The sequence below is a fragment of the Catharus ustulatus genome, chromosome 20 (genome assembly GCF_009819885.2).
Source record: "Catharus ustulatus isolate bCatUst1 chromosome 20, bCatUst1.pri.v2, whole genome shotgun sequence".
NCBI lineage: Eukaryota > Metazoa > Chordata > Aves > Passeriformes > Turdidae > Catharus > Catharus ustulatus.
In genome coordinates this window covers 7,613,035-7,640,403 of record NC_046240.1, presented here as the reverse complement: position 1 = coordinate 7,640,403, position 27,369 = coordinate 7,613,035, and the positions used below count along the sequence as shown (strand labels likewise).

Here is a 27,369-nt window from a genome sequence, read left to right as displayed (position 1 = left end):
AAGTGCTTTGGTGTTATCAGAGTGGGAGAGTTTCAAACAACCTCATGATTTCTCTATCCTGGTGGTTTCCAAACATTCTGAACCTCCAGATTGCTCACTACCTTAAAAATGACACAGAAACCAGACTGGCTTCCCCTCATTTTCTATCACTCACCTGCTAGTGAATAGACCTAGAAATATTTCTGTCTACTGGGATTTCACAGAGAAGCTGCACAGCATTGGCCACCACTGTCCAGGCTGCTGCTGTGTGTGGGGAAACAGGAGCACAGTGGCAAGAGCTCACTGCCACCACACACAGACACATCTCCAAGAGTGTCCCCAACCTTGGGTGCTCTGGGATTGGATCAGCATCATGCCCTGAGGCTTTCCTTTCCCTTGCATATTCTGCTCTTACAGACAGCATTAATGTATTCCCATTTAAATTTTAGCTCAGGGCCATATTTTGTTATGCAGCACTGGTGTAATGTCAGCTTGCTGCTTCCTTGCCAAGCACAGATCTGCTGCTTTTCAAAACCAGTGGTGAAGGCAGTCATGTGAATGGGGAGGTTCTGCCCCCAGTAACTGCAGTGGTAAATAACATCTTGTCTCCCTAATGTGACTATTACTTAATGAAAAGCTTTGCATTTAGGCTCTGCTGGTCTCACAGTAAAGCTTAAGCATGTCTCCCTAAACCCAGCAATTCCAGAACTTACTGTGCTCTTAACACCCTGAGACACTGTGCAAGGGGAATGAACAGAATCCTCTCCATAGCTTTTGTGCTGATCCACTGAAATCTGCAGGAGGATTTCCTTCACACCCCAAAACTTTGGAACTGGCACATAATGCCAGATTTCAGAAGATTAATAGCAGGGGGCTAAAGGGGGAGACAATGCAATATGCTGAAAGCAAAATTCACATCATACAAAGCTGCAGTCTTAAATAACACCTGTCTTGCCAGGAGTGCTCCTTTTTGGGGATATTTGGCTGAATAACTGGCAGCTACTGTGAAAGAATTTGTCCCCCAGCTGATGTAAATGTTGGGTTTCTGGGGCCAGGTCTGTGTAGTTACACCTGGCTATAGTCAAGGTAATTGCATATCACCAAGTTATTCAGTTATCCACAGTAGATTCTCCCCATGACTGTAGCCCATTTTTGTTCTCAAGCAGAATATTTCCTTAGCCTAGTTCTGGTATTGTTCTGGAGAAAACACAAGAGCAAAATTGAAGCAAAATGGGACAATGGTAATAATGCAAAAGCCTTATTCATCCAACCCTCTCCATAATGACTACTGAGAGTAGGTACAGCTTGTTGTACTTCTTCACATTAGCATGCAAGGTTATTAAATTGTTACATTAGCCTAATAAAATCTAGTGTTAATGCAATAAAAAGAAAAGTCCCACTTTACTGCATTAATCAATACAAGGGGAGCTGTAATACACTGAGCCAGTTTGGCAGGGAACACTAAGTCTGGAAAAGCAACTAACAATACAATGTGATTATAATAGATTAAAAATTACAAATGACAAATCATAGCCCTAATGGAGTTTGAGAAGACCTGTCAGAGGCTGGAAAAGGAAGAAAGGCTTTTGGACATTTCTGGAACATTTACATCCTACCACAATGTGTGTCCACACTGGAGTATTTTATGTACAGGATGCTGTAAGAATGGTCCAGTGAATGGCATCTGTAATGAGTGCTACAAGGTAAAACATAAAACTACATGAGATACATGTAAGTATTTTGCTTCTAGCAGCTCAGAATCGAGTTCTGATTCATTCATGTACTGAAAAATGAAGTTCCATATATTAGAACTCTCCTAAGAGAAATGAAGATTAAAATATTTCTAATTTTTTAAAGTGCAAATGACTAGAAAACAATTTTCTGTTGGAGAACTGGAGAAGAATGAAAGCTGAGACATAAATATACATAAATTATTATTTTGCTTATTTTTTGGGGGGTTGGAAGGAGTTGAGTTTTATTATCTATTTCACTCCTAGATGACATGACAATTACCTTGTGAACTCCAAGATCACTAAGAAAACTGGGAGGGCAGACAAACCCAACCTACTTGAAGGAGAAGCATATTCAGGAGTAGATTTGCGTGGAGGTCCCCATCCTCTCATGTTGTACGCTGAGACACGGACATAATATCTCTGGCCCTGCAAATGGAAACAACTGGAGTCAAAACTATCACTGGATCCAAAATCTTGGCTGTAACAGCTGCAAAGCAGTGCTTCACAAAGATTTGTTTTCCAGTGAGAAACTTTAATAATTTAAATGCACCATGATAGATTGAAAAATACTACAAAGATTTGAGGACAACCCAGTTCTTTTTGGTTTAAAAGAGATATACAAAGGCAAATAACAAAAAAGAGAATGATTGCCATCAAAATGTGCATTTCTGGAAGAAGGAGAAAAGAAAGAATTGTTATTTGAGGTATTGATCATCAGAGCCAGGTCTAGATTTCTCAAGATCCTTTGATCTGCACTGATTATCCCATGATCCAGAAAACAGCAGCTTTTGCTCCAGTCTTTCCCAATTTCTCCTGAGAATGATAACTCAAAAAATGCTTCTATTCCTTTGTGACTTTTGGATTATGGCTACCAGACATACCGTGCTCAGTCACTGGAACATGTTGCTACAAGAAAGGCTCTGCAGTGATTTCCAGGGGGTGGTGATGCAAATTCTCATGTCTTTGTATCACTGTGGGCATTAGGCCATCGAGGTCTAAATGAGTCCTCTGGAACTCACCGTCCTGAGACCTGTGATGGAGCACCTCAAAGAGTGAAGATTATCCATAATTATTTCACCAGCCAAAGGAGAAAAGTCTTCTGAAGAGCTCCATTCCACTAGAAACAAATAGCAGGAGAAAATCAAGTCAGGTACCAGTCCAAGCAAAGAAGTCAAAGGACTCGAATAATTTGTAGGTTAACTTTTCTCCCTAGCAGTTTCCCAGTCCATGTGGATACTAAAAGTCATGTCTTACAGTAATGTATAGCAAATATAGAGTAATTAAATTATATCTCTGTGTATGGGAGACAAAACCAAAATATTGTTCAAAAGCATGTCAGGAAAGAATGCTTAAAAATAGACTGCAATACAAATTACTTTGAGTCACCACTCATTTAAACAATTTCCTTTTAAAGACAGAGAAGTAGTGGAAAAGAGGAGATGAAGGAATTGTTAATGCCATTGGATCTGCACAGGGGAGCATGGGCAGAGAGTCCTTTTGGCTCCTCAGACCCATAAACTACCCTTGGCTAATTTGTACAGAAATGTTCTCCTTGGACCTGACTCTCATGGTTGGTTTTAGTGGTTCTGGCTGTCCTGGCCAGCCCTGCTGCTGCTCTGTCACCTGCTAAGCTGTGTCCACTTCTGGAAGGGTTTCAGTGCTGCTCCCATCTTTCCTTCACCAAAGTGCTCCTGGCACTCCAGGTCCTGCTGAGCTCTGGGGTTATGGAATCAGCAGTCCTGCAGTCCACACTCTTCCTCAGTACTTGCAAAAGTTATTGTGCATATAGAATAGTATTAAGCCGACCATGGAATACTACTGGATGGTTTGAAAAAAGGGAATATGTGCAAATGAGGGATGGATGACTTCAGGCAGGAAATCAGCCTTTTTTCTTAATTATTAATGAGATATGCCATCCTGGTTAATCCTGGAGTCATACCTCAGGGATTCAGTGACTACCTTCAGATTCAAACTTCCAGGAAAACCTATCAAAACCATAGTGAAATTAATCTCTTGAATTATTCTACTGTAGAAACTCATGAATTTCCTGGATTTACACCAAAGAATTCAATATAAAGCTTTCCTTTATTTCCTAAAAACTATTCACAGAAGAGTTTTTAGACACTCTGTTGGTATATTCCTTAGTATTGGAGTTGATAATTTAGACTAGATCAGAGGATATAGGTATTCTAATTTCAACATGTGGAATTTTCATCTTCTGGCAGTGTCATACTGGTATTTTAAAAGAAAACGGCTTCAGAGAATTTCTTGTTCAGCATATACAACATTTAACTGCCAACACATTTTTCTGAAACAGCCAAGTATCAATAGCACAACTCATTTTTCCCCTCTCTAATCGCTCCTTTTCTATGATTGCAGTTTGTGAATGCACAACATGCTCTGCAACATTTTTGTGTTTGCTGCAATGAAAAGAAGATTGGTTTTTTATATTCTCATTGAATTTTTTCACTGTGTATTTTTCTAGTTTTCCATGGGTTTTAAATACCTAATTACTGCCTCCTTTAGTGGAAGCTATCTCTGCACCTTAGTAGGAAAATGTAGAGACTGTTTCAGTACCGTATTGTAGGGTTTTGCTGACAGTTTAATTATAGGAGTACTTAAAAGAAACCATGAACTTGATGGTCTGTCAGATTTTCCATTGTAAACCATTATTTTCAAGGTTTCTAACTCCACTTGTATTAAATCAGGGCAGACACTGTATGCATGCTGCAGACTTAGACATGTTTTCTGTTTTCCAGAAGGAGAAACCAGAAGGAGAAGCCCTGTTCAGACTGCTGAACGTGTTGTCAACAGGCTTGCATTCACTTCAGACACCATTTTTCTATTCAAGGATTCATGTCAGGCAAGACAGTGTCACTCAGGCCAGATTCTGCCAGCAAACCCTGCCTGCACTGGAATCCCCAGGCGTGCCTGAGTGTCCTGCTCCACCAGAGGGGCAGTGGTTGTGTCACACTTTGGGCAGCACAAAGAAAAAGCCAAGGGTAAGAGAAGTTCCAAGCAGCTTTTGATCTTCCCAGATTTTTAACTGTTCTATGGACTGGAGGCTGCCCAGACATAAACTGGTATTTTGAGAAGCATAATTAAATTTGGGTACTTACACCCAAATAAACATTGCAGCCCTGTCCTTGATGTGGGTCCCCTTCCACTTGCATTTGGCATTTAGAGGAGTGCTCCCAATATTTAGGGATGTCTGCAGAGCAGTTAATGCCTTGATCTGAGCAGGACTGCAATCCTGGCTGTCTGTAACCCTGTGACCAGCAGGAACACCACAGTACTGGTGCTGTGACTGGCAGAAATAATCAAAGTTCAGGGAGAGACGCTGAGTTTCCAAGGGGAGAACAGGCTGGTGTGGCCTCAAAGCCATCTCAGGAGCAGCAGGGAAGTGTGAGAGGTTTTGTGATGGTGAATCACAGTGATCTGAGTGCTTGTCCTGCCATGAGGTGCTGGGGGTGCACCCCTGGGTGCCCCCTGCTCCTCCACCATCCCACCCTTCACTGCCTGCCAGGCTGAGCTCAGCTGTGCCTCTCCTCATGTAACCAGCATTTTGATTTTTTTCAGCTTAGCCAGTGGTGGCTGAGCCCCATGGAATTGAAACACAGGAATTTGATATTAGCTTGTGGATCAGGTTATGGTTATCATGGTTGAGAACCCTCCTTTTAAAGGATATTTACCTAACAAGATGGTGTATCCAAAGTTACTCAAAACTTAATTTTCAAATATATTTATTTAAAAACCTCACTTTTGGAAAAAACCCGTCCCCCAGTTTCAATAAAAATTTCCATAACTGAAAAATAAATATTTTTTCAACAGCTGTGTTGGAATAGTGCCTTCTTTTCCCCCTCATTTCAAAGTATATCTGTCATAAAGAAACTCATAACAAGTTTCAGAATTTTCTTGCTTACTTACAATTTTAACAAACTTCTTTCCTCCCATGATTTTATTGATTCAAGTGAGAAGAAGATGACATGATACAGCTTTAAAGAAATGCAAATTGACAGAAATAGTTTATCACTTGGGTTTATGTCTCCTGCTCTGCATTACCAGTTTTCAGCTCCCTACTGTAATGGTCACCTAAAAATAATGCATAATATTCTGTTATGCTGATTTCTTGTGCTAGAAACCTCCTAGGAGGACATGGATAGCACTTTTCCTGTTTAATAGGAGTGAAAATGAAGTAAGGAGGGGTAGAGCACCTTGTTCAGTCAACAGGCCCCAAAACAAGGGCAAAATCCATGGATTAGGCCAGTGCTGCTCCCACTGATGGCTCTGTGGGATGCTCTGCCTGGTACCAACACAAAGCCACTCACCCCCAGCCCTACCCTGGTGATGGATCTGGACCTAAAAATTATATAATCTGTGCATGAGCAACCCCTCATGAAGGTTTAGCTAAAACTTTGCCTCCTTTGTGAGAGAGAGAGAGTGCTAGGAGAGAGCAAACAGAAATTGCCACCCATTTGTGTCACTTTGGAGTCCTTGGGACTTTAAGAAGGAACAAAAGGCTGCCTCACCTCAGCACGTAAATGCTGAATTATAAACATGCTCAAGTATAGAAAGCTGAGGATGAAGAGGGTCCTTTATAAGAGCCCAGGAACAGGAGCTGGTCTTGTAGACTGCACCAACTGTGCTGTAAAGGACCTGAAAGCTGTTGGGTGAATTAAGGATGGAGCATGTTCCAGTCCTGTTCTGAACACCCCAAAGGGCTGCTTTGTTGTGAACGCTGAATGTCTTTGCTGTTGCGGCTTTCCATCTGACACTTCATGTTATGTCAGAGCAGGGCTTTTTTGTGTGTTTAATATATTGGTGACTATGTGTTTTAATGAAGGTGCCCTGTATTCCAGAGCTAGCAAATGCACGATGTGTTGCTGCGGTCGCCAAGATAAGTAGTAATTTTTAAATAAACAGCAGTATAAACAGTTACATAAAACTCATGTAAATTGCTGGCACATAATTTTAGACTGGCTTAAGTTATGTAACTTACTTGTGGCCAAGTTTTTTTTTCTGTTTTTTTTTTTTTTTTTTCAAATATTCAATTGAATTGAATTGAATATTCAATTCACACACTTTAAAATAAAGGGAGAAGTTTATTTTCACCTGTTTCTTTTCCACTCACAATCTTTCTGTTATACTGAGCATGCCTTTAACAGCTTATCAGAGAGATGGACAGACAAAGGGCAAAGGGAAGACACAAAACACCTCCTGACCCTATTGTAGATTCATTCAGGAAAGTACCTTCTTCTGAGTCAAGTAAATAGCTTGAGCCACAGTAGAATTTATTTCTTGTCTTGATATTTGTTTTCCTTGCACTTAAATAACTGAATTGCTGAATACATTAATTAGACCAAGGGACAGGAGTTCTGTTGCTGCTTGTTGGGATCTGCAGAGTAGTGTATGGAGCTGGAATTCTGGATTTTATTCCTGCATTTGCCACTGACTTGCTGAGTGACCTTGGGCAGTGCATTCTGCCACTCCAGCTTTTAAGGCAGGCTCGAGCAGCAAAGGTTCTGTCTCCTTCCCCTCCTCCCATGTCCAGGGCCTGGGCTGATGGTAGTCTTATCTTGTGTTTCCAAGGGCCTCCAAATGAATAATTGTGTTATTTATTAGCTTCCTTTGAAATAGAAAACTGACAGAGAGCCCCACCAGAAACCACTTCACGCCGTCTTTTTCTGCTTGCTGATCTTGACAAAAAAATGTTGACCATTTACTCTCATAATGTCTTAGCAGCTGGATTTAAGGACATTAAACACTGCCATTCATATGAATAAAATCAGGATGAAAGACCCTAAACAAATATTTATCAAACAAGTGAAGAGACCTGAACACTAGGGAAAAGCAGGGACCTGTTCATGTAGAGCGTCACCAGCTCTGATGGAGAACATTGTTGGTAATATTTGGTCAGCTCCTCCTTGCTGTTTTCAGCTGTTCTTTCCAGCCTGATTTAAGAAAGGAACCCAATCTTTTCAGATTTTCAGTTCAGGCTCTGTTCATGCATTTCTCATGTTTGGAAATCCTCCAAGAAATGATAGGAGAAAGACAAGTCATACCAGCTGTAGGGACTACTGACAACATAATGCTTCCATTAGGAAAAAACAAATGTTTGGCACTGAGCAGTTTGTGCAAACACAGAAGTTAAAACACAGCCATGGCCTGGGACTTGGATTTCTAGGTACAGCTTAAATTAAAACCTGAGCTCCAAACTGTTCATTATTTTGGATCCTATCTACAATTTCAGTTATTTCTGTAAAGTTATCCAAGGCTTTGTACTGGGTTAGTAGAAGCATCAGTAAAGCTGAAGAGGAATGAAAAAAGATGCAAGCAAACAGCTCTGTGCCCACCTGAGGCAAACAAAGCACTGCTGTGGTGTGGTGGGAAAGAGCTGCAGGGAGGTTTAAGGGGCTCTCAGCAGAACAAGACAGATCAGTGCAAGACAGAGCACCAAAAAAAGCATCTCTAGACTATTCCTAGAGAGCACATCTCCATTTGGAACTTCCATGGCTATAAATCTTCACAGTACTTATTTCAGAGATTTTTTTTTAATAATCAAATACTTTATTTGCAGTAAATCTTCTTCCCAACAGCTCTGGGCTCCTTTGCATTTTATGCCTTACTAATAATAACCAATGATGTTTAAGGACCTTTCTTGTGGCCCTGTTTCTGGATGTTCCTTTGACCCAGGCCAGAATACTCTATTTTATGTCTTGACATTTACTGGAACCATTATGACAGCAGGCTGGGTGCCAAAGACACATCTTTGCTTAATCATGGTTTCACTAGTTCATCTTAAAGCAAATCTGCATTATATAAATGATTTATAAGATACTATTTTTACTGAATTTTAATAAAATTCTCACCAAGGGAATATTAAAAAAAAATAAAAAACCTTTTTTTCTCAAGTATTTGGTTAGTGTTTTCTAAATCCCAGCAATTCTTTATCTGTTTGCAATAAGGCCAGCTATTCCAGTACAAGAAGGAAATTTTTTCCTCTGCTAGTGAAAATGACATCTCTTACTAACATTTTATAAATAACTAAGAAAATGTGCCATGTGGGTGCACATTCAGCCTTCCAATGTGGGCCAGTGGTTAGAAAGCTACAATGGATTGTAATAACAGCCAGGATTTGTTTCTCAGCCCTGAAATGACAAACATATCCCACTGTGGCCATGGAAAGAAAAGTGGGATAGAGCATGTGTTAGAACTGTGAGAGGGGATTGGAGAATAAATGGGGTTCTTATGCAGAGGCTTCACATCCTAGAAAAGCTTGGCTTGGATTCTGCAAGCTTCCCCTGGCAGTGGGAGCTCGCTCTGCTGCGCTCTGTGCAGCCAGAGCCGGGGGAAGCTCCCGCGTGCGAGGAGCGATCGCGCGGGGCAGGCTCAGCTTCGCCCCAAAACAGGACATTAAAATCTAATTAATAACGAGCAGCTGGGAAAATGCACACAAAAAAGTCATCTATCACAATGTAGGGGGCAAAGCAGAGCATGCAGAGTGTGGGGAACAAAGGAAGGAAATACTCAGAGGCTAATTCAATGAATCTGTTTAATGGGGCTCCACTGCTTGTCCTCACTTCTCCTGTGGTATAGAGAGGGACTTTGCTGCATAGATGTGGATTAACCATATTTAAGGCTTTTATTTCTTTATAAACTAATTCTTACAGTAACTTAAAGAGCTTTCACCTCCCCTAGCAATGGAGACAGGTGTTGCAGGCGAAACAGTCTTGATTCGGGGAGCTTTAACTTAATTTAATTTATTGCCAATTGACACACATTTCTAGTAATTCATTTGAAGTGAGAAGGAAGTAAATATAATTTAAAAAACATCTAAGGGAACACCTTCCCACCACCCTTCCTAGACTGAACTTAATCCACTTATCCTCCCCCTTTCCTATGCCAGCTTCCCTTCCCTCTGCTGCAGCTTTCACTCCGTGCTGGGTTTTCCATCACTCTGAGACACAGCCAGGCCAGTTGTGAGCAGCACACGGCCTCTCCTGACCTCCTCCCTCTCCTTCAGCTGCCCCTGGCTGCTGGAACCTGCCATCCATGCCCATCCCTGTGCTCAGGTGTGAAGGGACTGAGCTCAGGTAGGGGTTAAGAGGGAGATCATGGGTGAGCCAGCTGGGTGTTCATTAATAAATTAACTGGTTGCTCCTGCACAAACTGATGGGTGTTCATGCCTGAACTAACTGGGCATGGCAGCAGGAAACCATGCAGTTTATGCTCAATACATGAGGTAGGAGCTTGCAGCAGATCCCAAGGCCTTATTCCAAATTTACAGACATGAATCAGTTCTGGGGGTCAGATCTGGTTACTAGAACAGGATCAGCTTTGGCTGGGGAGGCAAATAAGACCCAGACCCTTGATGTTTGTCAATGGTCCAGGAAAGTCCATGATGGGCAGAGGCTGTGAGCAGGGAGACTTTGCCATAAACCCTTTGAAGACATTCTGGTTTTGTTTAAGTCTTCAGTGAGTCTTCATTGCCAAACCCATTAATCAAAATGTCTGCTAAATCATGGACCTCCTTCAAGACAGAAGCTGAAGGTCTTGGGTCCCAGTCCTGCCCCAGACTACAAGGAATTCACCTCTTCTGTGCTTTACCTATGAACTGGAAGCTGCAACAGCCACATGCAAACAATTTTTAAAAACCCCAAAACTTATTAATTTTAGTAAGTCAAAGCAAATATAAAAGGCAAAGCAGCATCTAAAATTCAACAACATTGTGATACAAGCCTTTTTCCTTAGAAACCAAGGCAGACAAAAGTAGAGCCTGTATGTCTGGGTTTTCTCAGAGCTATTCATCCTGAGCTTCTGTTCAAAATCCTTATAAAACACAAAGCAGGAGGAAAGAATGATTCAGCTGAGTAACCAGTGTTTGATTAGCTGCATTAATTAATTACACCATCACTTAATACGTGATTCATGTTCAAAGGTAATTTTAAATACGTAACAAATTTAAATAATAGAAGGTCTTAAATTTTATGTTAAGTCCAGCACATACTACAGACATTGACAGGAGCTAGAAATAGAAAGGTTTGTTTTAAATTTACACATTTCTGTACTGGCTAGGCATAAAAATAGAAGTCAAATTGCACAGTCCTGTTAGGTACCAAAATGTAACGTGCAAATAAAGTGCCCGGGAGACCTAATAAAATGCCATAAATGAACTACTGTAAAAAATATCAGACCACACCTATTCAGCAGGATAAATTCAAATGTCTTACAAAGAAATGTATTCTCTTTTCTTTTTATGGAGCAAGAACTGTATTGAGAAAAGAAAGAACGCATTTCAAAATATACAAAGAAACTTTGAATAATAAGTGGAAAACATCTCAATACCAAGTGCAGAATGCTGCTCAATCCCACTAGGGACTAGACCAGGATCAAGCAGTGACACAGCATCCACTTTAGAGAGACAGAGGTGTTATTATTATTATTGTTATTATTATTATTGTTATTATTATTATTATTGTTATTATTATTATTATTATTATTATTATTATTATTATTATTATTATTTTCATAAGATTCACTTCCACAAGCATTCATTTCCATAACCAGTGTTCCTCTAGACATCAAGGAAAGCACAGGCTTCTGCTTTCCACTCTGACACTGCTATGTGAGAAGATAGTTTCCACCAAAGTGGAGAAAGAGATATATATATATATATATAGATATGGATATAGATGTATGGAGATACAGCAATATATCTGTATAATCAGGTCTTTGAGGATCACTGCAGGGAGCCTGCTATGGAACAAATCCAAACTTTGTCAAACATGGATGGCCAACTTCTGATAAACATATCAAATACGTGAATAAAAAATGTGGTATCTGCTTTTTTTATGTGCTCATGGGGACAGGTAGAAGCCCACACAAAATGATGAGATTATGTGGTTGTGAAAGGATTACCCCCAAGAATAAAACATGCAGAATCACACAGAATTTATAGATCACTCCTCTAAAGTCTTGGAGGCTTTTCATGCTGAAATTTTTTATCAATGTAAATTTTCCATTGACCCTGGAGAGAAGCCAGCAGAGAAGCCAGCTGAGATTCCCAGATCCAGGTTTCTTTTGAGCTCCAGGGCAGATGTGAAACAGGCCCAGGCTCCTCATTCCTGAGCAGAGGTGCTGACCCTGAGTGCAAAGGCAGCTCCTGCCACCCTTTAGCTGAGACTCCCAATGACAACAGCAAATTGTTCTGGTCTGCTCTGGACTGGAACTGACCCATTCCATGCAGCCGAGTGACAGCAGCATCCTGGAGCTACTGCACATCCAACCAGGACTAAAACAGTGACTCAAAGGCAATTAAAATTATTCTCATTCAAAAAAAACCTCTGAAATGGGTCACAAAGTGCTTTGGAAGAAAGGAGAGGGGGAACGACCTTTTCTCAAAATTTAAGCAAAACGTAACTCCTTCTTCCCTGATCTAAGCCAACCTGTTTTGTTTTGTGTTTTAAAGAATACACTGACTGAAAATAAAGATCTGGGAAGATCTGACAAACATGAAATACTCTGCTAAAATACCAAACTAAACAAAAAGGTAACAAGGGCTAAAGTGGCTTAGACAGCTCAGCATCACTATCTGGAAAATAACTTGGCATCCACAGCTACAAGCAAACAGAGAAGATTAGCTTTGTTTGCTACATCAAACATGTCTTTCTTCCTCTCCCTTCAAACATAAATAGTTCCAGGCTCTAAAATAAATTAGCTCAACTTGGGTTATACAAGCTGTTTCATTTTTTTTCTTCAAAAGAAAATATAGATGTTTGTTTAAAAATTGTAAATAAAATATAAACAGAGATTTTTCATTGCATGCTGAGCCTTTCCGGTAGGTAGTGATCAGCACTATGTTCATTTTTCTTCCTTATCCTATACTTTGGGATCACAGCATTATTAGGACTACTTCTGATGGGAAATGGATGAAAAAAAAATCATGCAGTAAGAGGAGGTTTCTCTGTACTTATTCACTGTAAAAGCAAAATGATATACGGGTTTAAAATCCACAGAAAAATAAGTACGACAAAATTACTTAACATTACTTTGAATTTTTTTCCTGGGAAAAAACCTGCTTTCTTGATGTGCATGTGTTGTGTGGAATATGTGAACCCTAGAAAGGCTGGTTAGTGAAAGATAGCAGCTCTTAAAAGCCCATCAAGCACTTTCTGCTCATCCTTGGTGGGATGCTGCTGGGAGCTGGATGCTGTCTGTCTGGGTTGGGCTGCTCTGGGGTGTTTTTCACTGAGATGGTTGCACTGGTGCAGCTCTGGGATAACAAAACATCCTGCAGTACCAGCATGGTGGTGTAAACAAAAATCTCTCCCTGGCTTCAAACTGTGGCAAGTTGTTTTGTACGTCCATGTGAACGCTGTGATTGTGTTTTCAGAGATGTAAAAAACTAAAGCAGGTCCTAAGGACTTCCATGGTGGGATGTGAAGTTTGGCTCTAGGGCACAATTAGCCAAGGCAAGGGCAGGTTTTTTTTTTTTTTAAATCAATATTACAGTGATGCTTCACATCCTTCCTAAAACTGGCTGGGGTGAGGTGTCTCTGGCTTTGAGTCTTTCTCTAGCATGGAGCAGATTATTACTTTTATTATTGATTTATGTCATGCCTGTCTGCTTCCAGCCTCAAAACACTTTACTAAGTTACAATATACTTAGGAATCATTTCATGTCAGCCACCACCACGCTGCAGCCTTCTCCAGAGGGAAGCTGAAGGGAGCCATTAGGATGGTGCCTGCAACATTAAACAACAATCCAGGAGAGGAAGTAAAGAATACTCTGGCTCCTTAAAGCCATGGCTGAGCAGAATGCAGCCACTGAGCTTCCATCCAGCTGGGACACCAAAGTCAATACCCATTCACCGTGTGTGGTTAAAATTAAATCTCCTAATGAAGTGAGATGGTTTTAGTGGTTAGAGAGTGAGTGCAAAGTATTATTCTCCTGTATGATTATTTGTAAGTTATACAGCCAACAAGGGAAAAGATCACACACAGGAAAACGGCAGAGTTAGATAATGTTCCAAGCCCAGTTTCTAAAAGACATTTGGGCAAATAAAGCTTTGGAAAAAGTATATTTAATAAAAAAAAAGGGAAAAAAAGAAAAAAAGGAAAAAAAAAAAGAAAAAAAGAAAAAAATTTACACGGGAAAAATTAAATTGGCATTTTTTCACTGTTTTTAGGGAACTGAACTAAACCGAACAGAATTGATGTCAGTTTTTATTCCCTATAGTTCAGATCCAGAGAAAAGAACATTATTAGCTCCTGTTAATGAGCAGGTATTCCCTAAACACTGTTGCAAATGCTCCTGAATTTTAATTTGCTTAGAAAAAGAAACGGTAAAGTATTGAAAAAAACCCACCTTAACAGGCTTTTTTTGTTGTTGTTGTTGTTACTGAATTAGCAAAATGCTTCCATGGTTTTCTGGACAGGAGGTTTATATATCTGCCCAAAAAGATCCTCACACTTTGTTATCAAGCTCTCCTTTCAGTAATTGCTAGCTGGTTCTAATCATTCTTGCAAGTGATCATTTGAAAGGTTCATTTTATGACCCCTCAAAGTAGCACAAAGAATCTCACTCCATAATGTAATAAACAATTCTACAACCAGTGCTTAATTAATTCCTGAAAGTCACCAAAAGGAGCTATTAATGATCTTTCTTTTTATCTAACCATAAATATGCAAGTCTCCTGGGACAAAGGATTTAAAAAGAATATTCTGGCAAGACTAACTGTCAACTTGATAAAGCACAAAATGATCACGAGGGTAATTCAAAATACAGGGCAGTGCTACCTGGTCTGATCAGAAAGTTAGGTCAGGTTGGATTAAATTTCTCTGAATGCTGTGTTTATCAAAAACAGGACACCACTGACGTGGTACAAACCAGGTTCAACCCAAATGACTACCCAAGAGAAAAGTACTGCAACCCTCACAAAATTATTTTTAAAAATTACCTCTGTTTGGGAATTTGGTTTCCTGTGAAAAAACCAAGAATCCTTATAATTAGAGGGTGGACAATATTTCAGAATTATTTAAAATACAACCATTGTGAAGAATGGTCTGATATTTTCTAGAGAACTTTGGTGTTTTAGGAGCCCAAGTATTGTTTTCACAAGTAAATCAGGCAGTGGGAAGCTCTTAAATGAAATTTAGTTTCCTGGCAACACAAGCCATTGCCGAAAATTAGATTTAGGCTTCTGGAGGGCTCTGATGTTTTTGAAAATCACACTTCCTGCAGCACTGCACAGCTGACTAGGTGTAGCACTGCAATTTGCCTTCTGCTGAGGCTATCAGGGCATTATCACTTTGATGGCCTCAGTGGTGTCTGGGAGGTTGGGGTTTGTTTTCTTTTCATAGAATGTGAAAAATTATTTTGCTGGGCACAGCCAGTGGTGAGTGGAGTCTGTGACCAGAAGCAGAGGAGGAAAGAGGGAGAGAATGTGCCTTTTCCAAAATAAGCTCCTGTAGTGCTCTGGGAGCTTGTGCTGGTGCCAGTGGGGTCTGTGCATGGATGTCCCACCTTGGGAGGGCTCCAGGAGCTGCTGGACCCCCGAGGGATGGGATCACCCTGAGCCTCTCCTGCTGGAACCACCCCTGGGACACCCACCCATGGAAACACAAAACAGACTCCCCACCACACAGCCAGCATGGCTCTGGCTGGGAGGATGGAAATTTTAGGTTGAGGCACCTCTGAAAGGAGTTTTCAATGATTAATATAAAGAAGCAAACAGCAGGAAGCAGGAAGGGAGAAACTGGGGGGAAATAAGAGGATTTCAGGCTCCCACTCCTGGACTCCCCTGGCAGGGCCAAGGAGGTTTCAGACCCCCAGACCCTGCCCTGAGGGAGGATTCATGCTCCCGCTGGAGGCTGTGGGTTGCTGTGCTTAGCACTGAAGAACTTACTGTTCCAAAGACTGTAGAAAACCTGAAAGTTCCTTTAAACAGGAAATTTTTAAAATTCTCATTTTTGTTCTAATCTTCAATAAAACTTGCTTTTTTTTCTCAATGTTGGAATTTCCTGTGGAACAGAAATTCTGTTTTAAAACCATCTCTATTCAACAGGGTTATTCAGATGGAAGCATTTTCTTATTCATTCCACTTTGCAACTAACTGGTGCCACCCCAAATGTATCACTCTTCCAAGAATGATGTGGCAACCCTGGAATAGCTAATTAATTGGGCTGTATGATGCCTGTGCCAGAAGTTTCAGCTTCCAGAGGCATTCCTTTAAGGAATGGTGGTGTGGGCTTGGATTTTACAAGGATAGACATGGTTTCAGGAGCCCACAGGCACCAAAAGTTAGTTTGTGTTTTGTAACTGCTCATCTCAACCCAGTCATTGAGCTGATGTCTTAACCACAGTGAGTCAAGCAAGCTCCTTCAAAGCACTCATGGAGAAAGCTTTTGGTTAATTTATTTTTATTTTTTTTTCTTTTAATAAAAATTCTGTCCTTGGGTAATCTTTCAAGAAAATTCCACTTCTATGTCTGTTTACTGGGAAGATAATGACATTTAAACACTACTTGCACCATAATATAATCTCTTGTAGTGCCACTTAGCCCTCAAATTTTTTTTTGTACATTGTTAAGGGGAATGAAGGATGTCTAAATGCAGTACCTTTATACTTGGTGACCACAGCTGAGTTGACACTGAGGGGTTCTTGGAAGGTGACAGTGAGTGATGTACTGCTCGTTACCATGAGACAGACATTGGTTGGCGCCTCGGGGGCTCCTGGGAGAGAAGAGAAAACATCAGCTCTTCAGCACAACAAATCCTGTTCAAACAATGTTCCTGAGCCTTCAAAGAACCCACTGAAAATCACCCTGCAATTGTGAGCTTGGGGTTGTAGGTGTTTGTGTTTTCTTCCTTTTGAGCGTTTTAATTAGTGCCCCTGCTAAAAATGTCCTGCAGACACCATTTGTTTCTATCATGGTTTTTGGCTCCTTTTTGGTTAAAAATATCTTCCTGCATATATGTAACCCAATAAAACAGATCCATGCTAATTATGTCAATGAAAAGCCCCTATAAATCTCTTGGAGGGGATAGGAGGAGAGAGAAAGGACAAAACCACAAAGAGCTAATGAAACCTTGATGCTTTCACTAACAAACTCAAATTTATCAAAAACCAAAACAACATTCTTATGTTATTTGGATTCTAAAGGTTCAAATTCCACAATAGTTTTGGTGTAATAGTTCCAAAATACTGTTTCAATTGAGGCCAAATATTTTTGTTTAAAAAAAGAAAAGAAAAAAAAAGCTTAATTTGCAGAATATCAGTCAGACTCAATTCAGAAATCAAACACAAAATGTCATGACTTACTGCTGGGATTGATTTAAAAAATCAGTGTATTAACTTTCACTACTTCTGTATTTTCTGTATTTAGTATCTAAGAGAAGAGCACTACATCTGTCTTGAAGAAATAACCTTAGCGTACAATGAATTTGAGAAAATTGTGAGTATTTATATAAAATGGTTTAAAAAATGTTAATGGCAATGATTGTATTTCATCACTTAGGATACAGCTAAAAGATCTGTGTGTCTAGAAACAATTCAGGCCTGTTTACTCCTTCATTAGGGTCCAAATTCCAATTTAATTTGGATACAGACTCACTTGTACAACAGTTTAAAGTGACTGAATTTGTGGCTGTGGTGATGAAAAGGATACCAAGATTAAGATTAGTGCTCACCAAAATTAAGGTTAAACTTTCACAATACTTATGTGCAAAATGAAATTTCACTCCTTGATCAAATATTTAGAACAATCTCATTCCAAAACAGTATCAGTTCTTTTGAAAAATACTCAAATTACAACAGAGATAAGGCCAATGTCCTCATCCCTCTTTGTGCTTATTTGTATGTTTTAGAGCATCCTGTTTTAAATTCTGAACCTGTTAAATGAGATCCAGGAGTAAATGTGAAGAGAGATAAGCAGGGCAGAACCATTGCATCCCAAATGAAGAGTCAGGATGTTGGATGTATTATTAATTTTATGTAGCCTAAGGAGCTATGTGGTTGCTGCTCTCAGATATTTGTTCTTTGTTCTAACACCCATTTCCTTCTCCCTCTTGGAAAGGTCATTTTACCTTTGTGCCTCAGTTTCCCCATCCCAACCTGTGCAGTGCTGTGAGGATCAGCATCTTTGGGGAGGGGTCTCAGCTGCAGATTTCTGCCTGGAATTTTGCTGTTTTCCCTGTACTTGATGCCATTTGGTTTTTGCCTTTTTTCCTTTTAAATGTCCTCTGTATTCTCCACACATATATTTGGAGCTCTGTAGCCTGCTGTACTAATAGCTAGTTTTCCCAGTACTTTTCCATAGCCTTTTTAAAGCAGAAGGACAAAACAAATTCCAGAGCTCCAAGCCCCGGGAGGTGCAGGGCCCCAGTGCTGTCTTAGCTCTTCCTGGGAACCAAGGTTGAGAACAACTCTTTGAGATCCATTTCATGGACAGAGCACAGCTAATGCTCAGGGGGTGCTCCAGAGAAGGGACTTGATGTGGAGGGGGAAGAATTGCATCACCACTTGTCCTCCTAATTGGTGTTTTTTATGTATTATGTTCATTCCCCAAAACCTATAAAAATGTACTCATCCCTGTAGGGGTGTGGACATCTCTTCTTGACTGCCCTGAATGCCTTCAAATAAGGATCATGTTTTATATCCCCTCCTGGTTGCAATGACCCTGAATTCCATTTCCAGGCTGAGGGAAGGCAGGATACTCACGGGCGTGCTCGTAGCCGTCCTTCATGCGCTGGTACAGCCTGGCCCTCCACTCCCAGCCCTTGAGCTGCTTCTCCCTCTCGGAGCTCTCCGTGCCCAGCCCTTCACTCTCTGCTTGTGCAGACAATTCCATCACTCTCTGCTGGGCCTCCTGCACCAGCGTGCTCAGGTGCACAGACCTGCTCTCCACGCTCGAAACTGCCAGGAAAAGAGGGAAATAGGAAGTGCTCGGCAAAATTTGGGCCACGCTCAAAACACGTTATGGGACAAATTAGATTGGAAGGGACCTTCTCTAGATCAATCCTCTTCAAAACACGTTATGGGACAAATTAGATTGGAAAGGACCTTCTCTAGATCAATCCTCTTCAAAACACGCTCAGCCAAGAGGTCAAATCGAGTTACTGAAGGCATTATCCAGACTGGCCTTGAAAACTTTCCAGGATGGGTGGAGATTGCTCCACTGTTTCACTGTCCTTACAATGTTTGTTTTATGCAGTCTGAACCCCTCTTTTTAACTTCTGCCTCTGTCTCTCATAACAGTATGACAGCCAGAGTTTAGCAGAGCCTAAGAATAACCCTACTGATGTGAAAAGTGCCCTGGCATCTTTACAGCCACAGGAGAGCAAAGAATTACTCAACACCTCTGATATCCAAAGGGTTGTTTTTGAAGAATGTTTGTCTCTAATACTTTGCTTTCAGAAGCTGGCTTGAAGCCATCCTTCTTAAGTTTGATCATTCTTCATATGGACATCAGGGACATATGGTCAGGCTCCCTGGAACTGCTGGTATCCTCAGAACTGTTGTTTACTGGGAGGCCAGAGGTGATAGGGTTTCCTGGATCCATGCCTGCAATAAACATGCAACACATCTGATAGCACAACAGGACTGAGGAAGGAGATTTTATGTGCCAGAGCTTCAGGTGGTTGAGAATTGGCACTGGTTCAAGTTCTCACTAAGGATCTGGCTCTATCTGTTTAATCAAGGTTCAGATCCACATTTGTCGAGTCTTGGAAACGTGTCCAATCAGCCAGTGGGAATTTTAATCTTATTTTTATTTGGGTTCACATGAACAAGCCAAACCATGAATATGTGATGAATAATAGTAACTGAAAAGATAACACTTTGTCTTCTCCCCAACTAAATTAATATTTTAAATGCTGTACTCTCTGATCTTAGTTACTTTGTTTTTAAAAGATGTTGGGTTCCTGTTGAAATTTATACAATCTGAGTTCCATGTGGAGATGAAGATCATAGTTTTACTTTCTATTGCTTTATCTGCTGCTGTTCCAGGCAGAAATCCAGGTGATACAGATGGAAGCTATCTGTCCTCCAGATCCTCTTTTCTACAGAGTTAGATTAGAGGCTATAATGAGATTTCAGCTGGATCACTACAGCTAATATATACAGTGGAAGAGCAAAGGTTTTCTGTGAAGGAAACTTTTTGTGTGCACTTAGAATGAGGAATTCCTCTATTCTGCCTTCTCCCAGCTCTGTGCTTCTTGTACACTTCTAATCACTGTGTCCAGTCCCAAAACTGGGTGAGTCAAGATTTTTACCCTCCCATTCAGCCTGTGGAAGTCTTGCTCAATTGTCCACCATAGAGAAAGGAAAATGCTGGGTGCTGGATCGTGTTCCTGCATCCCTGAGATAATACAAACAGGATTTAATTCGAAAAGGGTTGGTTGAGTACAGAAAGCAGAGCTGAAAGTCTGGAAAAAATAGAAAGTGTTCCATGCACAAAGATGCTGTGAACCTTTGTTTTGAGGGCTGAAAATAACTTTTTGCATTTCACTCTTAAACAGCCACTGCAAACTCCTCAGGTAAGAAATCCAAACAAAATGATAGTTTGCTTTTACTGAGAATGTTTCATCCATTATTTCAATCAGAAAAACTAAAAATCAAGATAAGTGAAGTGGAAATTTGGTGGGTATATTTTGAAATGGAAATGAGGTGGTTATATATTCATATTCTCTGTGTTCATAGGCATGTTTGCATTAATTACAGGAAATGAATACTAATTTATGATTGCCCCTGCTCGCCATCAGACTGCATTTATTTACAGATGAGGTCAATGAAAAATTAGTTTAGTCTTTTTTACTGCTGTTTAGAACACTCAAGACTGTGTTTTCCTCTAGATTTGTCATGGTTAATGAATGTTGCTTCAGCAGTCAATCATGTACTCTAAATGCTGTCACACTTTTTTTTAAAGCCTCAGTCATGAACCATGACAGAAAAATAAACAAATAAATATAAAACTAAAAAACTCTTTTCACTGAGCAGCTACACTATGCAAAAATCTCCAGGGAAGGTTAAAGGAGGCCAGAATAAATGATAATATAAGTGCTGTGGATATAGAAAAGCAATAAAGGTGTACCAACACTGAGGGTCTGGCAAAAAAACTCAACATGCACATGCACACACACTCTCCAGTGAAAAAACTGGCAATGTTAGTAGCCTCAAGGTGCAATTTCCTGGAGCACTGAGATTGACATGCCAGCACTAAATGTTGTTAATTTAACTAACTTCAAATTAATGGCAGAGTCTGCAGTGGCCGAACCCCTCAAACACAGTCTCATTATAGCCTTGCTAAATATAGGCATTGACAGTTTAAAACAAATTCTCTTACATCAGGGTATTTTTAGACGCACGTAAGGCGTTAGAGTTTGTGTCATGGTATATGGTTGATTAATTGGGTTGGTAAGTCACCCTCCAACCCACAAACTGGGCATAAAAAGGCCCATGAAGGAATACAAAGAAGTTTTATAACTACAATATGTAGTTATAAGCAATATTGGTATGCCAGTAAAGGGAGAAGGTCTGTTTCGTTTTTAGGTTTTCTCTGGTTCTGTAGAACTTTGAAATTCTCATTTAAGTGGGATTTTAGGCCACTTGAAGATCAGTAGTGAGGGATCTGTGGGGAATAGAAGTGACAGATTTCAATACAACTGGCCTCCTGAAGGCAGCATAGACAAAATCAAAAGGATAATCAAAATAAAGCAAAGTCTAGACAACCCATCATCCTTTCATTTTTGATGACAAGCTACATTTCAGACCACAATCTTTGAATCACTGAGTTCCTGTTGCCATATTTGTAAAGATTTTTTTCTCAAAATTGCTATTAACCCAGCTGCCCTAATGTTAATCACATTAGAAGCTCAACCTGATTCATTAGTTGGTGTATCTGAGAGAACAAAAAAGATCTGCTGAGCACATATTCAACGAGCAGATATTGCTGCAAATATCCTCCAGCACTCTTGTAATAATCATTTTTATGATAGAACCAGGTAATTTTTGTGTGTTGTGTAATTGATTTTCACTAACAACAGCAGAATTGATCTCCTACAAGCAATTATCGAAGTCAATTTGTGTTCTTTACTTACAGTGTGGGCTTTCCTTTGCCCCAACGTGCAGAAGGGTCCTGGCAATGGGGATGTTGTTTGTCAGAATGGCAATGTCCAAAGGAGTGAGTCCCTCGCTGTTTGGGGTGTTCAGGTCCAGTTCCTCCAGTGTGTATTGATAAAGAAGAACCTGAACAGCATCCAGGTCCTGCTGCTCCACAGCCTCAAACATAGCTTCATTGCACTGAAAATTCTGTGTGTCAATAAAGACAGAAATTCAGTAAAACTTATCATATGTTAGTGCTTTAAAAATAGAGAAAATTTGTGTTTGGTGAGATTGCCCCTCAAAATAAAATATTGCTCCTCCAGCCCCGACTTAGGCTCAGCTTGAAGGATGGCAAATGTTTGCAGCAGAATTGAGCTTGGTCTACCCCTGGAGTGCCTGAAATTGCTTCAGGTCTGTGGGAAGATTCAAGTGAGATTCAAACCCATATGAAATAAGCACATTTTTATTTAGACATCTGTCCTGTAATCAAACTGCATGAGCAACATTATGTTTGCAGTGTGAAACTGGATGATACGCTACAATTTTGGCAGAGCCTTGGACTAATGAGTTTTTGAAACTCAGAATTTCAAGTAGAAAACTACAATCAGATGATGAAAATCCAAATCAAACAAGCAGTTCTGCAGAAAAACCTTCCCCATTCCAGCGTGACCCAGTGTGTTGATTCTACCACCTCAGTTATTTCTAGGTGCCTGTATTATTGCATTTAAGTAGCAACTAGAAGAAACTTTAAAAATTGTAGACCTTAAAAGCAGAACTAGAAATGGGACTGAAAAAATGTCCATTGTGCATGTCTGAGCAGCAGAGAGCGCAGGCAGCCAAACCTGGGAACTTGATGGCAGCAGCTCTAGGCAGGGAGAACCACTGAACCTTTTCCTTACCAGTGTCAAGGAGATAAAAGAATGGCACAATACAAAGGCCCCTGTTGTTTCCTAATTCAGCTGGGGAGAAGCAGGTGCAGGAGAGTAGCAGGGCCTGCAGGTTTCTTTTATGAGAACATCCTTCTGGAGCCCGCAGTAATGACAAGTTATTTGCCAAGATTCTCTAAATTCTCTCCCAGTGTCCCATTGCCATAATTACCTGAGAGGGTTTTTCCCTACTTGGAATGAATTAGCAGGAGCAAGAGGCCCAGAAAGGCAAGGAGGGCTCTGAGCACAGATTCAGATGCACAGAGCAAACCAGCTCCCTGTGTCCCAAAACCACAGGGAGGGAGCACTGAGAAAATTCTCATCACAGAATGCACTCCTTATTCTATGAAATAAACATTGAACTGAAACCATCTTCTACTGAGATTAGAAGTTGGTACTTCAACCACACTAAAACTGAATTTTCTTTTTTAAATATCAATTTATCAATAGATTTACTGGGTGTATCTGTCTCCAAGTTTGCTCTCAGTGAAACAACATTAACCTGCTGGAACATCTTTTGTCTCCTTGTAAAACACATGGACTAAAGGTTTCCAAGCAGCTCTGGAAACTGCAGTCCGCAGCTCCACCTTGGAATTTGATCAGTTCTTTTTTTTTTTCAGTGTGCTTGAAGTTAAAAGTGTCTTCTGAAATTTTCAGAAGACAGGGATCTTCTGGTCTACTCTTTGCATGTAAAGTATTGCCACCACACAAAGAAATTGCAAAGGGATGTTACCCAGAAGTTTTAATATGTACCCCATCTGTGCTGGATATTGGGAATCAGCAGGACAGGAGGACAAATGTACAGCAGGTGCCCTGTACCCCAAACTGCCAGGGTAGAGGAATGAGATGTTGGGATGACAATCTAAGGGTGAGATGAGCCATGCAGCAATAAAGCAAATCTGGGACAGGAGTGCTGACTTGGGAATCTACCTTGTAGACACTGAAGTACAGGACAGAACTGGTGAAATATTTTTTCTGTAGGTTTCCATGCAGAATAAAAGATGTGATTTAAACATCAGTGTTAATCATGGGGATCTGTCATATTTAGGATTTAGACTCTTCTCAAGGTGATAAGATTCAGGTTTAATTTTATAATCAAATACTTAGACCACACTCCAGGGTAGGTATAAGATAAAAATATCAGAAAAGGGGGTCTATTTGCTCTATTTTTCATTCTTTTAAAATCCCTCTATTCAAGATAAAAACTGTTTGTAAGGGCATACACTGTCATTATGCAGGGCACATGTCCAGAAAATTCCAGAAAAGAAGGCAGCACATATTTCTCTTATTATAAGAGAAAATTTTAAAATGTCAGAAATTTTTACTGCAATGCAGGAATACTTCTTATCACTCAAGTAGCTCCACACAGCTGCTGTATTGCTTATGTAACACCTTTATAATCCTGATATCAGAGACCTCACGCTTATTCTGGTGTTTTGCCTGTACCCTGAAGGGATGAAGTGCTCTTCTTAGAAATTAAAAGAATTTTAAGTAATTATAATTACAAATATTTTAATTATTGGTATGATTCTGATACTGATGTCTTCAGCTCCACTCAACAGTGATATTAATTTAACAGCTGTATGTCACTGTATTGTGCACCCAAAATTAACATGCAGAGAGCACTGATGCTTGAAGTACAGAGGAAAAAGAAAGCTGTGCTCTTCACTCTATGAGACTTCATTGTTATGATGCAGAATTGTGAACTGATAGACTTTTATTAATGGAAATTATTAGAAATGCAAAATCAGAAAATCACAGAATGGTTTGGGCTGGGAGGGACCTTAAAGATCAACTTGTGCCAACAACCTGCCACGGACAGGGGCACCTTCCACTAGAAATAAATTCACCAATTCTTCTGTATCAGCACTCTAAACAGCATTAATTGCATCACTGTTAATGTCCATTTCAAATTATTTTTCTACTGTTATTGGAACTTTCTCAACAGTGTTGTTTATGGGAATACAGGATAATTATGCTTCAGAACTTTGATCCAATAAGAAAACAAACAAAAGCATATTACTCTTGTAACTGATCACAGCTATGAAAAACTACTTATTTAGCAGTGAATTAATCAAGAGAATATTACAAAGGGAATTGGTTGAAGGAAACGAAATGACTGCATTGGTCTGCATTTCTTTTAGTTAATTTTTGGAAACAGTCTGGGAACAGAACAAAAAAGTTAAGCTGATGATATTAGTGAGTGAAAGGCTGTGATGCTCACTCAGGATAAGAAGGTAGTTATTTCATATTTTCCCTTCTGTGGTGATGCCTAGAGAGGCTGATCTGGAACAGAGACTATATAGTCAAAGGAATAAAATGGGTATTTATTGAAAAGCCTTGAAAGGATACACTTTGGGCAGTGCAAGAGCCTGGCCAGGGTTACACCCAGGGTAGATTCAAGATGGGTCTCAGTCCAGAGTTTTTACACTTTTGCAAGTTTTGGTCCATGCAAATATTAGGGTTAATTGTCCAATTGCAGCCCCAGGCTATGAAGTCTCAGCCCTCTGGCCTTCCCTTGCCCTTGTTTCTGTTTTTTGGTTGTCCTTGATTCTCTAGCTGGGAAGGGATTGTTTTGTCTAATCACCCTGTGAAGAGAACTGACACCTAACGTGAAGTTTCAGAGTTACACACCAGGCAGCAGAGAATCTGAAAAATATAAAAACTAAAACTTAAGGCATCAGTGGCACTGTGTACATACATGGTTTTCCTTATTTTTAAAAACCAGAATAAGTAATTATCTTTTAATTTGCTTTGCATATGTGCACAAAAGTTAAATGAGTTAACATTTGTAGAGTGCCACTCTGAGTGCTCAGTATCATTATTTGGCTTTAATTCCAATTTTGTGAGAAACTCAGGAAATCTTGTACTACATCTCAGAAGTTTCTTCCATTATATAAACCAAAAATTCCCTATTACATGATAATAAAAGAGAGGTGGCTAACTTCACTATTATGGTTGAAATGAAGCCAAATTATGGCTGACAAAAGCATTTGGTCCTTTTAAAATATACATACACACACCTCTGTCAGATTGCTGTAGAATTGATTTTAAAACTTTGATTTAAACTGGAACTTTTTGATTCAGTTATCACAATTTAGACCTGCTGGTGTGCCTTTGAAAATGCATCTTTGGACTTTTGCTTGCCAAATGAAATACCTGAAGTATCTATGAAATTTTGGCCCTAAGTAAGCTGCTGAGCAGAATCTAAGCACGTGTTTAAGTTAAATTTGTCATAAACACTCTTGCCAACTGACCTGTTGGCAAGAATGTTTTGCCAAAAGGGAAAAAATAAAAGCAAATTTCTATCTCTTCATTTCATTAGAAATCTGATTGAAAAAGCTGTACTGATTTAAATGAGAAACAGAGCATGAATATTATAAGCTACTTCATCCAATCCAAACAATTACAAGACCAAATTGCAAATATCAGGTTTTCCAAATGAGCAATTCAGACACAAGCAATAGGCTGAAATGCATTGGCAGCTCTTCTAACTTCAAAGAGTGTAAAATCATGGCAGCTGTGATGTGGCCTTTCTAACTGGTCATGTGTGCATCCCTCATCCACAGCAGAGCACATCAAACTCTGCTAGACAGTCAAAAAACATCCTGGAGAGGCAGCACAGTATCTCAGTATCTATTACATCTTCACCTGTGCTAGTGAGCTGCCCCATTTGTAAATCTGCATCCACCCCAGCTCTCCAAGTCCAGAAAAACTCTACACACCTGACCAACTTTCCTCAACTATTTGCTTTCACACAGAAAACAGAAATATATTTGAAAATGGCATAGTTTGCTGCAAAAGCTTATCACATTCCATGTAGAAGATTCTCTAGTTTTGCAGCATTTTTCACACATCTGCAGCCTAGGGATAAGAAATCCAAACAGGTATAAGGAGTAATATCTTTAGATCCCAGTGCTGTATTTTAATCCAGCTGGTATTGTCACAAATGCCAACAAGAGCCACCATTTACCTTTACAAGATAGCTTTCTTCTGCTCTGAAAGGACAAAAGCATTAAATTCAAAGAAAAACTGAATCACATTTGAAAGTGATTGGGTGAAGTTTAGAGCAGTTTTTACATTGCTTTTTCCTTGACTCAGTCCTGCAGCCTCTAATCATTAGCTGGACAGCTGTGCTATGTGATTAATTTATTTAGGTGTTACTGTGATGCACAAATGTATATACTGAAAAGAACTACAGTATTGCTTTGCAGTAAGTAATAACCATGTTCCAGTAAGTGATTCAGTGCCAGAGTGTTTAGAAATGCAATCTTATGTAGCTTAATTAAAATGAAGTGCCCCTTTCAAGCTATTTGCTCTAAGTTTGACTGAAAAAGTCCACTATGTACTACTGGAGTTGGAAAAAGTGGTAAAGTAGTTTCTGCAAAGACTTGTTTTGATAAACATGGGCTCAAGAATAAAGCTATTTTGGGACATTGCTATGTCTGCAGCAAGACAACAATTTACTGAATGGAAAGTGTTGCACAGCAAGAGAGAGTGGAAAGAAAACTCTTCACTAGCCAAAGCTGAAAGAAAACAAATTCTAACAAATGTTGTTCACTTGTCTGGAGACATGATTTTACTCCTTGACTTAGCTCAGCAGCACAGAAACTCAATGATTAGAAAATAC

General features: G+C 39.9%; 1 protein-coding gene across 3 annotated transcripts in view; it reads right to left on the bottom strand.

The window, feature by feature from the left end:
- ANKFN1 (ankyrin repeat and fibronectin type III domain containing 1) overlaps nucleotides 1-27,369 on the bottom strand; it is a 99,372-nt gene that overhangs the window by 35,164 nt on the left and 36,839 nt on the right. For all 3 annotated transcript variants that reach the window (XM_033076813.1, XM_033076814.1, XM_033076812.1), the window contains 5 exons: nucleotides 21,810-22,020; nucleotides 18,433-18,627; nucleotides 16,332-16,445; nucleotides 2,732-2,829; nucleotides 2,048-2,138 (listed from right to left, as the gene is read on the bottom strand). In XM_033076813.1, coding sequence (XP_032932704.1) covers nucleotides 2,048-2,138; nucleotides 2,732-2,829; nucleotides 16,332-16,445; nucleotides 18,433-18,627; nucleotides 21,810-22,020 — 709 coding nt within the window. The remainder of the gene's footprint in view (nucleotides 1-2,047; nucleotides 2,139-2,731; nucleotides 2,830-16,331; nucleotides 16,446-18,432; nucleotides 18,628-21,809; nucleotides 22,021-27,369) is intronic.